General features: G+C 37.2%; 1 protein-coding gene across 17 annotated transcripts in view; it reads left to right on the top strand.

Moving 5' to 3' along the window:
- The window catches only part of MEF2A (myocyte enhancer factor 2A), a 199730-nt gene that overhangs the window by 115839 nt on the left and 68335 nt on the right, over nt 1-15556 (top strand). For 14 of the 17 annotated variants that reach the window (XM_065905908.1, XM_065905912.1, XM_065905910.1 and 11 more), the window contains 2 exons: nt 5012-5202; nt 5535-5738. In XM_065905908.1, coding sequence (XP_065761980.1) covers nt 5032-5202; nt 5535-5738 — 375 coding nt within the window. In that variant the 5' untranslated portion in view covers nt 5012-5031. Of the gene's footprint in view, nt 1-5011; nt 5203-5534; nt 5739-11341; nt 11456-15556 lie in introns of those variants that run through there. The other 3 variants (XM_065905907.1, XM_065905920.1, XM_065905923.1) reach the window with 3 other exon arrangements.

The raw sequence follows: 15556 nt of genomic DNA, 5'->3' as shown, positions 1-15556 counted from the left end.
CCTCCCTGTCCATCACCAGTTCCCGGAGCTTGCTCAAACTTACCTCCATCGAGTCAGTGATACCATCCAACCATCTCATCCTCTGTCATTCCCTCCTCCTGCCTTCAGTCTTTCCCAGCATCAGGGTCTTTTCTAAGGAGTCAGTTCTTCGCATCAGATAGCCAGAGTATTGAAGCTTCAGCTTCAGCATTAGTCCTTCCAATAAATATTCAGGACTGATTTCCTTTAGGATGGACTGGTTGGATCTCCTTGTAGTCCAAGGGACTCTCAAGAGTCTTCTCCAATGCCACAGTTCAAAACAATGTCAAAGAGTATTGATAAGAGTCCCAGTTTCATAAAATGCTGACAAGATCCCTTATATGTATATACATCTAAATGTATATATGATTTTACGATCTTGTACAAAAATGTGAAATGAAAAATACTAAGTTGAAAACATGGGTTAAAAGGACGCAAGCAGAACCCATTATATTCCATATATACATTTATATAAAATCATATATTTGTGTGTTTGTATTTTAAGGGCTTTTTTAAAAGATTAAATAATGATAAGAGATTTTTCTTTTTTTTTTTTTAAAGAGAAAGAAATACATGGAATGTGAAGAGTGTTCCACAGAGAGGGGAAATAGCCAGGTTCCTAAGACAGGGAGTAGTAGCTGGTGGTGAAGAAAACCCACACACTGTACACACCAGTGCAGCGTAGTGTGAGAGAGAGAGAGAGAGGAAATAAAGTCAGATGGTTTGAAGCCAGATCGTTTACTTTGTTTCCTTAATGAGTTTGATTATTACTTTCAGTGCAGTGAGAAACTCTATAAACTCCTACTTATACATTTGATTTGTGATTCAGGTATATCAGTCTGTCAGGTGTGTGGCCAATAAACTGTAGGGTGCAATAGGTAAAGCAGGAAATCTAATAAGGAGATTCTGTAAGTAATTCACATGAGACACCATGTTACCTAACCTGGTGGTATAGTGGTGTAGATAGAAGTGGATTGATTTGGGATATGTTTTAGAGGTGGAGTTTACTGAAATTTACTGAAGGAATAGGTAGAGTAGATTATTGTGATTAGAGAGATAAAGGATAACTCTTAGATATTATTTGATTTTGTTTGAACGGGTGACAGTGCTATTTGCTGAACTGGAGGAGACTGTAGAAAGAGCATATTTGTTGCCTTTAAAATTATGAAGCTAGATAGCTGGATGCAATTACCTGGAAGGACTGTGAGGGTAAAGAGAAGGGACCCTTGATCTAAAGCTCACAGGCACTTTAATGTGTAGAGATTGAGCAGAGGAAGACGGTATAGCTCTAAAGGCTGAGAGGAAGAAGTCATTCAAATAGGAGGAAAACTAGGACAGTGTGGCTCCATAAACACTTGGAAAAGAAAATGTTTGAAGATTGAGAACATGGTCAAATTTGTCAAATGAAATACGTGGTAAAATAAGGGGGAAAAAGTGATCATTGACTTTAATCACATAAATTGAAGATCACTGTGATCATATTGGCAAGTCTTAGCAGAATATGAGGACTGAAAGTCTGATTGCAGTAGGTTGGGGAGAGAATAGGTGGTGAGAAATTAGAGGTGATAACTATAGACATATCTTTCAAATATTTTTACTCTGAAGTAGAGCAGAAAGAAGGGCAAGAAGAAGGGGTGGTGACTGGAAAGGCAGCATGAAGTCAAAGAAGATACTCGAGCATGTTTCTGTTTATGGCCTTTGATCTGACAGAGAGGAAGGAAACCATGATGAGGGAGGAGAGCGCAGCATCTGGAAAAAAATAGGAACAGAGATGTCAGTAGTAACAGCAGAGATGGAAGAGTGTGGAAATGAACAGACAAGCGGTTGGACAGATAGATTCAGTGATGGGAAGTGAGACGGTTGCTGCTTACTTCTGTTTTCTGTGGTTTGAAGCAGGGTTATCAGTGGTTTAAAGCAGGGTTGTCAGTGGAGAGTGGATTGAGGGAGAGAAGATAGGAAGTATCTCCGCCCGGAAAATGGGCTTTGTTGTCATTCAGTCACTCAGTCCTGTCTCACTCTTCCTGACTCCATGGTCTGCAGCACACCAGGCCTCCCTGTCCTTCACCATCTGCCAGAGCTTGCTCAGAGTCATGTCCATTGAGTGAATGATGCCAACCATCGTCCTTTTTTGTCCCCTTCTCCTCCTGCCTTCAATCTTTCCCAGCATCAGGGTCTTTTCTAATGAGTCAACTCTTCACATCAGGTGGCCAAGGTATTGGAGCTTCAGCTTTAGCATCAGTCCTTCCAATGAATATTCAGGACTGATTCCTTTAAGATGGACTGGTTTGATCTTGCAGTCCAACGGACTCTCAAGAGTCTTCTCCAACACGATAGTTCAAAAGCATCAATTCTTCATTATTCAGCTTTCTTTCTGGTCCAATTCCCACATCCATACATGACTACTGGAAAAACCATAGCTTTGACTAGATGGACCTTTGTTGGTAAAGTAATGTCTCTGCTTTTTAATATGCTATCTAGGTTGGTCATAGCTTTTCTTCCAAGGAGCAGGTGTCTTTTAATTTCATGGCTGCAGTCACCATCTGCAGTGATTTGGGAGCCCAAGAAAATAAAGGCTTCCACTGTTTCCATTGTTTCCCCACCTATTTGCCATGAAGTGATAGAACTGGATGCCATGATCTTTGCTTTTTGAATGTTGAGTTTTAAGCCAACTTTTTCACTCTCCTCTTTCAGTTTCAAGAGGCTCTTTTGTTCCTCTGCTTTCTATAAGGAGGCTGTTATCTACATATCTGAGGTCATTGATATTTTTCCATACATAGAGTACAACATGCGCAGTGCTGGGCTTGATGAAGCACAAGCTGGAATCAGGATTGCCAGGAATAAGGAGTTCATGATCTGAACCACAGTCAGCTCCCAGTCTTGTTTTTTCTGACTGTATAGAGCTTCTCCATCTTTGGCTGCAAAGAATATAATCAATCTGATTTTGGTATTGACCATCTGGTGATGTCCATGTGTAGAGTTGTCTCTTGTGTAGTTGGACGAGGGTGTTCACTATGACCAGTGCGTTCTCTTGGAAATTCTGTTAGCCTTTGCCCTGCTTCGTTTTGTACTCCAACCCCAAATTTGCCTGTTACTCCAGGTTTCTCTTGACTTCCTACTTTCGTGTTCCAATTACCTATGATGAAAGGAACATCTTTTTTTGGTGTGTGTTCTAGAAGGTCTATAGGTCATCATAGAGCCATTCATCTTCTTCAGCATTAGTGGTTGGGGCACAGACTTGGATTGCTGTGATATTGAATGGTTTGCCTTGGAAACAAACAGAGATCATTCTGTCATTTTTGAGATTTCACCCAAGTATTGCATTTTGGACTCTTTTGTTGACTGTGAAGGCTACTCCGTTTCTTCTAACGGATTCTTGCCCACAATAGTAGATACAGTGGTCATCTGTATGAAATTCACTCATTCCAGTCCATTTTAGTTCACCCATTCCTAAAATGTTGATATTCACTCTTACCATCTCCTGTTTGACTACTTCCAGTTTACCTTGATTCATGGGACCTAACATTCCAGGTTCCTATGCAATGTTCTTTACAACATTGGACTTTGCTTTTACCACCAGACACATCCACAACTGGGTGTTGTTTCCACTTTGACTCAGACTCTTTATTACTTCTGGAACTATTTCTCTGCTCTTCTCCAGTAGCATATTGGTCACCTGTCAATGTGGGGAGTTCATCTTTCAGTGTCATATCTTTTTTCCTTTTCATACTGTTCTTGGGGTTCTCAAGGTAAGAATGCTGAGGTGGTTTGCCTTCCCCTTCTTCAGTGGACCACATTTTGTCAGAGCTCTTCACCCTTACCCATGTGTCTTGGGTGGCCCTGTGCATGGCTCATACTTTCATTGAGTTAGACAAGACTGTGATCCATGTGATCAGTTTGGTTAGTTTTCTGTGATTGTGGTTTTCATTCTCTCTGCCACGGGGTCAGGGGCACTGTATACAACAGTCCTGGTTGCCAGTGGCATGCTGGCTTAAGTCCTTTTGAAGGAGGTGGTCATTATGCCATAATCCCTACTATAGTTTGGCCTGAGGCCAAACTACAGGGCGGGAACACAGTCCCACCCATCAGCAGAAAATTGGATTAAAGATTTACTGAGCATGACCCCGCCCATCAGAGCAAGACCCAGTTTGCACAATAGCCAGTACCTCCCATCAGGAAGCTTCCACAGGCCTCTTATCCTTATCCATCAGAATGGGCTAATGGGACAAATGAGCTAAGTTATGTCAGGCAGTGTTAAGTGTTAGTTAAAATTTATGGTCATCAGTTTAGAAAAACAAAGGGGATATGGATGTGAGTGTGCTTGCACATTTATGTTCCCAGTAATTGTCAGCCACTTGCATAAAGATAAAGGAATAAATGAGCAAAGAGTTGGACACAACTGAGAGACTTTCACTTACTCACTCAGAGATACTTATTTGACACTTAGCAGTGCTTGGGGAAGAATAATTTTGAGGTCACCACAAGGAGAGTTTGAAAAGTGAAAGTCACTCAGTCATGTCTGACTTTTCTGACCCCATGGACTATACCGTCCATGGAATTCTCTAGGCCAGAATACTGTAGTGGGTAGCCTCTCCATTTTCCAGAAATCTTCCCAACCCAGGGATTAAACCCAGGTCTCCCTCATTGCAAATAACTTGAGCTTCAAAACATTGGGGGTTTTTAGAGAAGAAAGGAAAATTGAGGAGAGAATGGGAAGCAAAAAAGGACATATCTTCCAGACCATTGAGTACTGGAGATGTAGTATTGAAAAGAAACAAATTAGTTTCTATTTGAGAGGGCTTCAGGTGACAGGTTTCAGTTAGAGAAATATTAAAAGAAGACTTTGAGGACATTGGGGAATTTGCTGATCTAGACTGTGAATTTTCATGGGTGCATTAGAAGGGGTTGGAAAGGAGAAGGATAACTTAGATTAGTGGATGTATTTTGTTGTTTAGAGATTAAAGTCTGAGTAATGATGGATTCCCTGATGGCTCAGCAGGTAAATAATCCAGTACAATGCAGGAGATACAGGAGATGCGGGATCGATTCCTGGGTCGGGAAGATGGAGCCACTCCAATATTCTTGCCTAAAAAATCCCTAGACAGAGGTGCCTGGCAGGCTACAGTCCATGGGGTCGCGAACAGTTGGACACGAGCAACTAAGCGCACACACACATGGATTACTGAGGTAGGACTTGGACTTTCTGATGCCTTTTGAAACTGGATGGTAAGAGGCCACTAGTTAGCTGTTTCCTTCTCTGGTTCTTTGCCCAGAGCCGCAGCCAAGGATAAAGGAAGCCTTCTCAGGAGACTACTCTATCTAGCCCTTGGAGATACAAAATATATGTAGAATTGTAGTCCTTTGGCAAACTGGGGAAGGAGACTTTGTGGAGTATGAAGCTAAGAAGTTTTTTCACCTTTGAAATCAGACTCAGTATTAAAAGAGAACTCATCTTCAGGTAGCCTGTATTCCAGTACTACTACTAACTTAGTAAAAATGCGCTTTTTTCTGTTGTCTAGGTCACGTTTACAAAGAGGAAGTTTGGGTTAATGAAGAAAGCCTATGAGCTCAGTGTGCTCTGTGACTGTGAAATAGCACTCATCATCTTCAACAGCTCCAACAAGCTGTTTCAGTATGCCAGCACCGACATGGACAAGGTTCTTCTCAAGTACACAGAGTATAATGAACCTCACGAGAGCAGAACCAACTCGGATATTGTGGAGGTAACAGATACATCTAGTGATGCCTGAATTGCAGATAGTAATTAAATTATATTGCTATTTATAGCCAAAACATACATCTATTATATTTTTTCTCTGAATTCTTTCTCAGAAGGATCTAATTATTACTATGTGATGACCCATTTATAAGCATATCCTAATCACCAAGAAAAAATAAACAAGGCTGATACAGTATGTACATCAGTATAGTCTAACATTTCATCTATGATTGCTTTTTATATGAGTTTTAAAATTAATATTATAAAAAACCATCACTTTGGACAGTATGAAGTTTTAGTTTTTTTATGTCTTAATTATTTCATTACCTCAGTGACTACCCACAATTTTAAACATTAGTGAAATGGTGTAAATATTTCTGTTTTGTTTATAGTGCTTTAGTTGTGGGGGGAGGATGGTCCCTTTTTTTTTTTTAATTTCTTTTCCTTCGATATCTCATAGTTCTACCAACCTATTTAGTGAAAATAAAGAAAAGGAGTTGTTGAGAATGATTTTAGTCCATTCAGAAAGTATTGTAAGACAAAACCTTAAAAAGGAGAATCAGTATGCTTTTCCCTTTAATTCTTTCCTGTTACAAAAATTTTCTTATAAAAGATAACTTTCTGTGCTTATCTCTATAGCATTTTATACTAGTTTCATATTTACTTTTATTTTTTTGTTTATCCTTATTAGTTTTGTTTTATTTTTGTTCAAAACAGGTTTTTTTTCCACTGCTTAAAAAGATGTGTTTAATTAGTTTTGTAATATTAGAAAACGATTTCAATAAATTAGAGATTTCCTTGGTTAAAATACTGAAATCATGGGAAATGAGGCAGAACTAACCATAAGAGAAGAAATGTAGTCGCAATTTAGGTTTTATTTCAGAAATTGAAATTAGAAACTTTATTGTGTAGGGATCTAATTTATTTGCCTCCACACATTGTTATAGTTCTGAAAATGCATTTTAAATATCTCCCATGTTTTTCTGCCTTAACCATTCCTTTTGGACAGTAATTGATTGATTCTGACTGCCAAAAAGAAATCTGCTACTTTTATTAGAAAAAAACCCTTATTTTTTTAATAATCAATTGCTTGAAATGGAAAATAATAGTCTGATTACAGTTACAGTTCGTTGGTTGCTTGATATGCCCACTGTTTGATTTGTGTCTAACTCCCTTAAGTGTCTGAAGCTTTTGATCTTGCTTTTGTTGATCAGTTAAACTATATGGTTACGTCTTTAACCAAACTCCTTAGCACAGTTATGTTTTTATCAATTGTAAATTATTTTATATCATTTAGCTTTTATGGTAAATCTTATTATGTGCAATATAAACTAGTAGACTCTTTCCTTGTTGCATATCAAAAGGCATTTTGAATTGTAATTTTATAAATTAGGGGATCTTGATTTGAGTAAACTTCATAAGAGACTTTGTAACTGGATTTCTTTGAAACAGAAGGTATCCCTGGTGTTTAGTTTAAAATGATATCTTATTTTAAAAAACTCTCTGTCTTATCAAAAGCTCCAGTGCCTTAAGTCAAAGAAAAAGAGTTGACCTTAACAAACGAATCGATATTCAGACTAGTTTCATTATGGAAGGCAACCACCTGCTTAACTCTAACTACTCTGCTCTTTCATTGCAGCAGTTTTTGTTCTTGGGCCCCAGAAGTTGAGGGTACTTTGCACAGCCTAAAGCTTACTTCCTTAGAAAATATGAAGAATATAGAGTGATTTAATCCTCACAAAATTTTCAAAACTACCTGAGTCTTCATCTCTGTTGTGGTCAGCAATGAGTGTAAGAGAGTAAATCCCAACCATTTTTTAGAATTCCTCCTGTATTGTAGTTTACTTCAGTATGAAAGAAAATATTTGCAGCTCAGTTATCAATTGGCATTTTGATGTTTTATTTTTTAATTGAATTTCTTAGACATAAGCAAACATGAATTTCACCAGTAGCTCTTTTTGAAGCTCTGAATTATATAAGTACAAGACACATATAAGTAAAAGACAGAAAACACATTGAATTAAAAGGGATTTAATTTGTTGTGATAGGATAAAATTATAAAGCTTAATGCACCTTTCTTGTATGTCAGTGTCTTACTGAATTAATCTTCCTAAGACTGGATGATTATCATTGTAAGACAGTCTTTATTCCACATGTAAAGGTGATATGCAACTACATCCTCACTAGTAGTGTATACGTACTTGAGTTCTTTTTATTGGTTGTAGTGATGGCTTTATACTAGTGGAGCTACTGAGATTGTTGTGAACCAAACTGAGTTAACAGGATAAGAGTAATGACAGATACTTACATAGAGCTTCCTATGGGCCACTTTCTAAGTGCTTTACAAATATCTTAAGGATATTTTTAGAATATCATTTTAAGTATATTTCCTTTTACATGTAGTTTTGTTTCAAACAGTTATAGTAATTGAAAGCAAACATTTAGAGTTGAATTTGCTTATTTAACAAAAATTTTTGAGGGACTCCTCTGTGTTCCAGGGACTCCACAAAGTGATTTTTAGATTTCGAATTCAAGCCACAATACTGTTTTTTTCCTACTTATAGTTCTGTAAACCACTGAAATACACTTTTACCAACTGAAGATTTTATATTAAACTTCTGACAAGTTGGTTCTGGACTCTCTGGTCATCTCACGTGGCTGAGTACATCAGCGATAAATAGAGTCATGAACAGCTACAAGTGATCTACTTTAGACTGTTTCCGTATGTAGTATGAACAGCAGTGAAACTAACTGAAAACTTTGCGAGCAGCTTTCATAAGGCCTCTAACCTGAATTCACCCATTTTCTGTTGTGTATGATAGTTTTTAAAACTAGCAGGATTTTACTTTCCCCCATATTACTAAAATATTCTTTGGCAGAATCTTGACTATATTAAAATGGAGTCTTGTGTGGATGTATTTCTTTTTTATTGGATCCAACACACAAGCCCTTTTGGCATGTACTGTGTAAAGTAGAGGGATGCGTGCCCTGTACTGTTGATCACATCTACATAGTCTACGAAATAAGGACACAAATAAAATTAGATCTAATATGTTTTCTGGGAGCACTGTAGAATAAATACAAGAAAGTAGAAGTAGTTCGTATTTGAATATTGTAATGCTAAACAGAGGAGGACATAATGCATTTATCTACCTTTCAATTTTTAACCACAGGTATTAGGAACACTTATACAGAATGGTGTTTGTATCTTTGCTTTCCTTATTTCATATTAATTACGTTTTACAACTAGTCTCTTAAAATTTTAATCAGTTTTAACATTTTAATCATAGTTGATAAGAATTTTTTTCTTTATAGCTTCTTAGAAGTCAACCACATTTACATATTTTAAGTTGCATTTAGGTATTTTAGTTTAAGGTTTGCAGTGTCTTGGGTGTATATATCACCTATGATGTGGTACATTCTTTATTAAAAAATGAGTTTTGCTACTTTATTACCTATAGTTCATTAGAAAACATCAAAGATATACATTATATCTTTTTATGTAAGCACACAAAAAAAGATGGTAGATTTTGTTTCGTCCTATCAAAGATAGTAATTTAACTGGAAGGTACAAAGGAAATGTTATAACCCCCAAATCTTCTTTTCAGGATATTGATGTAAAAATTTGTGAACTTTATTATGTAATTTTATAAGAATATTACATATATCCTAGAGTATTAGAAACTAGAAATGAAAATCACCAGTGTAATCAGTTGCCATTATTCATTCACATATGTGTATGAATTGAATTTAAACTCAATAAAAGCCTAGACCAAATAGAATGGTTCTGCATCAAAATAAAAATTATGCTAAAGGCATGAAGCATCTGCTACACGATAAATGCCCAAGTTTACTTTGTAATGACATATCTTTCACTTTGCAGTATTTACAATAATATTTGGAGTATTAGGTATTTCTCCATGTAATGACTTGGTGGCATTGAACATTCAGTAAATAGTTAAATGTGGTGATTCAGATCATTGTGCTGCCATTTAAGCATGTAAATATGGAAGCCATGCCCATTTATCTTTCTTATTAATATCTTGTGAACTGTTCCCAAATAGAGGTACTTTATTCATCACAGAAGTAAAAGAAAATTTTTCACTTGCATTATATATCATTTGATCTTTATATCCAAGGTAAGCTTTTTCAGAAGCAGAAATTGAGACCAGAGTTAAATGACTTGCCTAGAGTCATGTAGCAGTTTAATGGGAGAAGTGGGATTAGAACCTGGGTCTTTAACAGTAATTCCTCCCTTTGTTCCCTAGTTTACAAGATCCATCAGAGCTCTGCAACATTTCACCATAAACAGATAAGATTTTATACATGTACCAGTAATGTATTAACATGTGACAAACATGAGTAAGTTTTCCTGAATAATGAACAGAAAATTAGTGAGGTAATTGGAATAAGAATACTACAAAACATTTATCAATGTACTCATTATGACCTGGTGCTCTTCCAAGGGCTTTTATTGATATTATTATCTTATTGATGAGATGGTTAGATAGTATCACCAACTCAATGGACATAAATTTGAGCAAACTCCAGGAGATAGTGGAGGACAAAGGAGCTGGCATACTGCAGTCCATGGGGTCACAAAGAGTCAGACACAACTTAGTGACTAAATGACAACAACAAAATTGTTTTATTGAATCCCTCTAATTGTCCCCATTTCACAATTGAGGAAATTAAGGCACAGTGATGAATGAAGTAAAATGATGATAATTTGCATTCTGAAGGAAGAGAAAATCTGCTTTTTGAGTCTTAATAGTTCTTCCCGCTTTAAAATTACAACAGAATTTGGAAATAATATAGAAAGGAGGATAGGGCGTCAATATAAGATAACGTTTATGAATTATTACATAAAAACAGCTGGTAGCAAAAGTAATCATACCAGTGATTCATACCATTTAAAATCAGTGGTTCTTAAAGTGTGATGCCTTGACCAGAAGCATCAGGATTACCAGAGAACTTGTTAGAAAGTTTTTGAGGTTCCAACTCAGACCTATTGCATCAGAAACTTTTGAAATGAGACCTGAGCATCCTGGCATTAACTTGAATCAACTTGTCCTAAGTGCAGTAAGACTAAAAGCTTCAAGTTAACATGCAATCTCTTGGCAGTGGTTATCCAGCTTTTAAAATATTTTTATCTCTAAGACTTTCCTCTGAAATAATTTCAAGTAGTGAGCAAGCATAAGTCATAATTTTTAAGACCTTCTAAAGAGTAGTTCAAAATAGTGTGCTGATATTGGTGTGAACTGCAAATTATTTTTAATGGGTGACATTTTGATTCAATTCTATATGATTATCAAGTGCTTCTTTGAGTGTATTTAGGGAATCTGGTGGGGATGTGTGTGAGGAGATGGACTCCAGTTCCTCAGTTGAGCAAAAAAGATAGATGGCTTTTTTCTCCTGGGATCACCTAGCTACAGAACTGGAGGTGTGATTATGTTTAGGATTTCTGACAGTATTGTTACATTCTCAGAAAGTCTTTTTGACTTTCAGTTTTTTCTCCCCATATTACAGAGAGGAATGGAACAGACAGGGAGTGTTTAAGAGGCTTGCCTAATGTTTTACAGGGCTGCAGTGGAGCGGCAGGGAAAGGGAAAAAATAATGAAACATCTGAAGACAAGACAAAGCTTTCCTCCACCTCCAGCCCCCTGCCCTGCTCTTTTATTCCTAACAGAGCCTGAAGCAGCAGGATGGTGATTCACAGGGTGAGGCACCCAATCCTCATGGCCCTCCTCTTCCCACATGTCCCGCACCATTACCTCACACAGCAGTCACTATAGCTCTTGCAGTTTTGGTTTTACTATTTTCATTTTGCTATATATTTGAATATTATTATTTACCATACAATTATTGGTTTTCATTTATGTGCTTTTTATAAGGAATTGTGCATCTCTGCGTGTGATTTTTATTTTCTTGAAGTCAGGTTTTTCTTCATCAGAGATTGATGTTACTGAAAAATAAATAGGAATTCATGTCATGGGGTAGAAAGGGTTGTGATATATATATACATATATATCACTTCATAATACAGCTCACATGTCTGTATTTCTTGTGATTATTGATAAATATCTTTGTATCCTTTTTATATCCCTGTGTGTCATGGGTTGAGTGTTTCAGTACTTATGATGAGATAAATTATTCTTTTTTCTTGGGCAATTTGTCGATACATATGATGAGATAAATTGTTCTTTTTTCTTGGGCAGTTTGTCGATACATTGACCAAATTTTTAACCAAGGAGGGAAGGAGGGTACAGAGGTTTGGGGGAAGAGTGGTCAGAAAAAACTTGCTCTAGAGGTGACACCATCACCTGAGTCCTTTAAAGGACAGGGTTGGGGAGAGAAAGGGGTTTAGAAGAAAGGTGTTACAGATTGGGTGGGACAGCTTATGTGAAAAGTAGGAAAAGCAGAACATGCTTATTTTACAAAGTTAAAAGTCAGCTAAGAATAGCTATAGTGTAGTGTGAGAGGTAAACCAGATCCCAGAGAGACGTATGATATCCTTGGCTCCTTCTGAAGAATTGGGCACCTGTTGACAGAGCCTCATAAAGCTACCTAATAAAGTTTTACTGAGTCTTACACTTCCCAGACTGTGGATTGTTAGAATTGCCTTATAATTTTTTTGAAAGGGGTTGAAGAGAAGTGAAGGGAAAAGGGTAAAAGTATTGGATGTAATGCATTATTTCTTCATTTTTTAATTTATCAAACTGATGTTTATCATACTGTGTATGAGACATTGTACTGGACACTAGGAATATGATGGTAACTGGACATGTTTCTTCTGTTTCCCCAATAGGATTATGTGTGGCTATTTTATTATCTTACCTCAGAAGTCCCTTTGTTGGATACATTTCAGTATGGATTCAAGGCACTTAGAATTATAAGATATTGATGTTTACCACCAATTATTAACCATTCAGCATATAAACATTATATTACTATTAGAGCTAGAAACCTATTTAGAGCAAAAGATATAGAGTGCTTCCCATATTCAACAATGATATGGGTATGTCTGAAAAGCAAGATATATCTATAGTCTTAAGTGGTATTTCAGTTCTTTTATATAAAGATAGCTAATACAGACATTCAGTTTAAAAAAACTGGCCATTCACTTCACTTAAAATTAAGAGGATAACTGTATATTATATTTATTGGTGCACAAGTAATTGTGGTTTTGCCTTGTTGAAATTTGCCATTTGCTATTGGAATACATTCTTAAATGTGGTTTTGTTGTAGATCATTTTAATTCACATTTCTTACTTTACTCTTTTTTTACTAATGACTTATTTCCTGTGTATTTTAGATTAGGGAAATGATGTTAGACAAAAGCAAATTCAAGGAATTTTCTTATTTGAGTTCAAAATCGGTCATAAAGCAGTGGAGACCACTCATAACATCAACAATGCATTTGGCCCAGGAACTGCTAACGAACATACAGGGCAGTGGTGGTTCAAGAAGTTTGGCAAAAGAGACAGTAGCTTTGAAGATGAGGAGCATAGTGGCCAGCCATTGAAAGTTGGCAATGACCAATTGAGAGGATCATAGGAGAAGTTACCTAAGAACTCAGTGTCAACCACTCTACTGTTGTTTGGCATTTGAAACAAATTGGAAAGGTGAAAAAGCTCAATAAGTGGGTACCTCATGAGCTGACTGAAAGTAAAAAAAATGGTCATTTTGAAGTGTCATCTTATTCTGTGCAACAACAGTGAACCATTTCTCAATCGAATTGTGAGGTGTGATGGAAAGTGTATTTTATATGACAACCAGTGATGACTAGTTCAGTGGTTGGACTGAGAAGAAGCTCCAGAATTGCACCAGAAAAGGTCATGGTCACTATTTGGTGGCCTGCTGCCCATCTGATCCACTACACTTTTCTGAATCCCAGCAAAACCATTACATCTGAGAAGTACACTCAGGAAATCAGGGGGATCCACAGAAATGTTGGCTGCAACACCTACAGCTAGCATTGGTTAACAGAATGGGCCCAGTTCTCCACGACAGTGCTCCACCACGTATCGCATAACCAACAATTCAGAAATTGAAGGAATAGGACTACAAAGTTTTACCTCATCCACCATATTCACCTGACTTCTCGCCAACCAACTACCACTTCTTCAAGCATCTCAACAACTTTTTGTAGGGAAAACACTTCCTCAACCAGCAGGAGGCAGAAGATGCTTTCCAAGAGTTCATTGAATCCCAAAGCACAGATTTTTACTTTTTATTTTTTTCATTTATTTTTATTAGTTGGAGGCTAATTACTTTACAGTATTATAGTGGTTTTTGCCATGCATTAACGTGAATCAGCCATGGATTTACATGTGTTCCCCATCCCGATCCCCCTCCCACCTCCCTCTCCATCCCATCCCTCTGGGTCTTCCCAGTGCACCAGCCCTGAGCACTTGTCTCATGCATCCAACCTGGGCTGGTGATCTGTTTCACGCTTGACAGTATACTTGTTTCAATGCTCTTCTCTCAGAACATCCCACCCTCACCTTCTCCCACAGAGTCCAAAAGTCTGTTCTGTACATCTGTATCTCTTTTTCTGTTTTGCATATAGGATTATCGTTACCATCTTTTAAAATTCCATATATATGCGTCAGTATACTGTATTGGTCTTTATCTTTATGGCTTACTTCACTGTGTATAATGGGCTCCAGTTTCATCCATCTCATTAGAACTGATTCAAATGAATTCTTTTTAATGGCTGAGTAATATTCCATGGTGTATATGTACCACAGCTTCCTTATCCATTCGTCTACTGATGGGCATCTGGGTTGCTTCCATGTCCTGGCTATTATAAACAGTGCTGTGATGAACATTGGGGTGCACGTGTCTCTTTCAGATCTGGTTTCCTCGGTGTGTATGCCCAGGAGTGGGATTGCTGGGTCATATAGCAGTTCTATTTCCAGTTTTTTAAGGAATCTCCACACTGTTCCCCATAGTGGCTATACTAGTTTGCATTCCCACCAACAGTGTAAGAGGGTTCCCTTTTCTCCACACCCTCTCCAGCATTTATTGCTTGTAGACTTTTGGATAGCAGCCATCCTGACTGGCATGTAATGTTACCTCATTGTGGTTTTGATTTGCATTTCTCTGATAATGAGTGATGTTGAGCATCTTTTCATGTGTTTGTTAGCCATCTGTATGTCTTTGGAGAAATATCTGTTTAGTTCTTTGGCCCATGTTTTGATTGGGTCATTTATTTTTCTGGAATTGAGCTGCAGGAGTTGCTTGTATATTTTGGAGATTAATTCTTTGTCAGTTGTTTCATTTGCTATTATTTTCTCCCATTCTGAAGGCTGTCTTTTCACCTTGCTTATACTTTCCTTCGTTGTGCAAAAATTTTTAAGTTTAATTAAGTCCCATTTGTTTATTTTTGCTTTTATTTCCAATATTCTGGGAGGTGGGTCATAGAGGATCCTGCTGTGATTTATGTCAGAGAGTGTTTTGCCTATGTTTTCCTCTAGGAGTTTTATAGTTTCTGGTCTTACATTTAGATCTTTAATCCATTTTGAGTTTATTTTTGTGTATGGTGTTAGAGAGTGTTCTAGTTTCATTCTTTTACAAGTGGTTGACCAGTTTTCCCAGCACCACTTGTTAAAGAGGTTGTCTTTTTTCCATTGTATATCCTTGCCTCCTTTGTCGAAGATAAGGTCTCCATAGGTACGTGGATTTATCTCTGGGCTTTCTATTCTGTTCCATTGATCTATATTTCTGTTTTTGTGCCAGTACCATACTGTCTTGATGACTGTGGCTTTGTAGTAGAACCTGAAGTCAAGCAGGTTGATTCCTCCAGTTCCATTCTT

Source organism: Muntiacus reevesi, chromosome 15, assembly GCF_963930625.1.
Source record: "Muntiacus reevesi chromosome 15, mMunRee1.1, whole genome shotgun sequence".
Taxonomy (NCBI): domain Eukaryota; kingdom Metazoa; phylum Chordata; class Mammalia; order Artiodactyla; family Cervidae; genus Muntiacus; species Muntiacus reevesi.
Note: the sequence above shows the minus strand (reverse complement) of the source record. Positions and strands in the feature narration are given on the sequence as shown.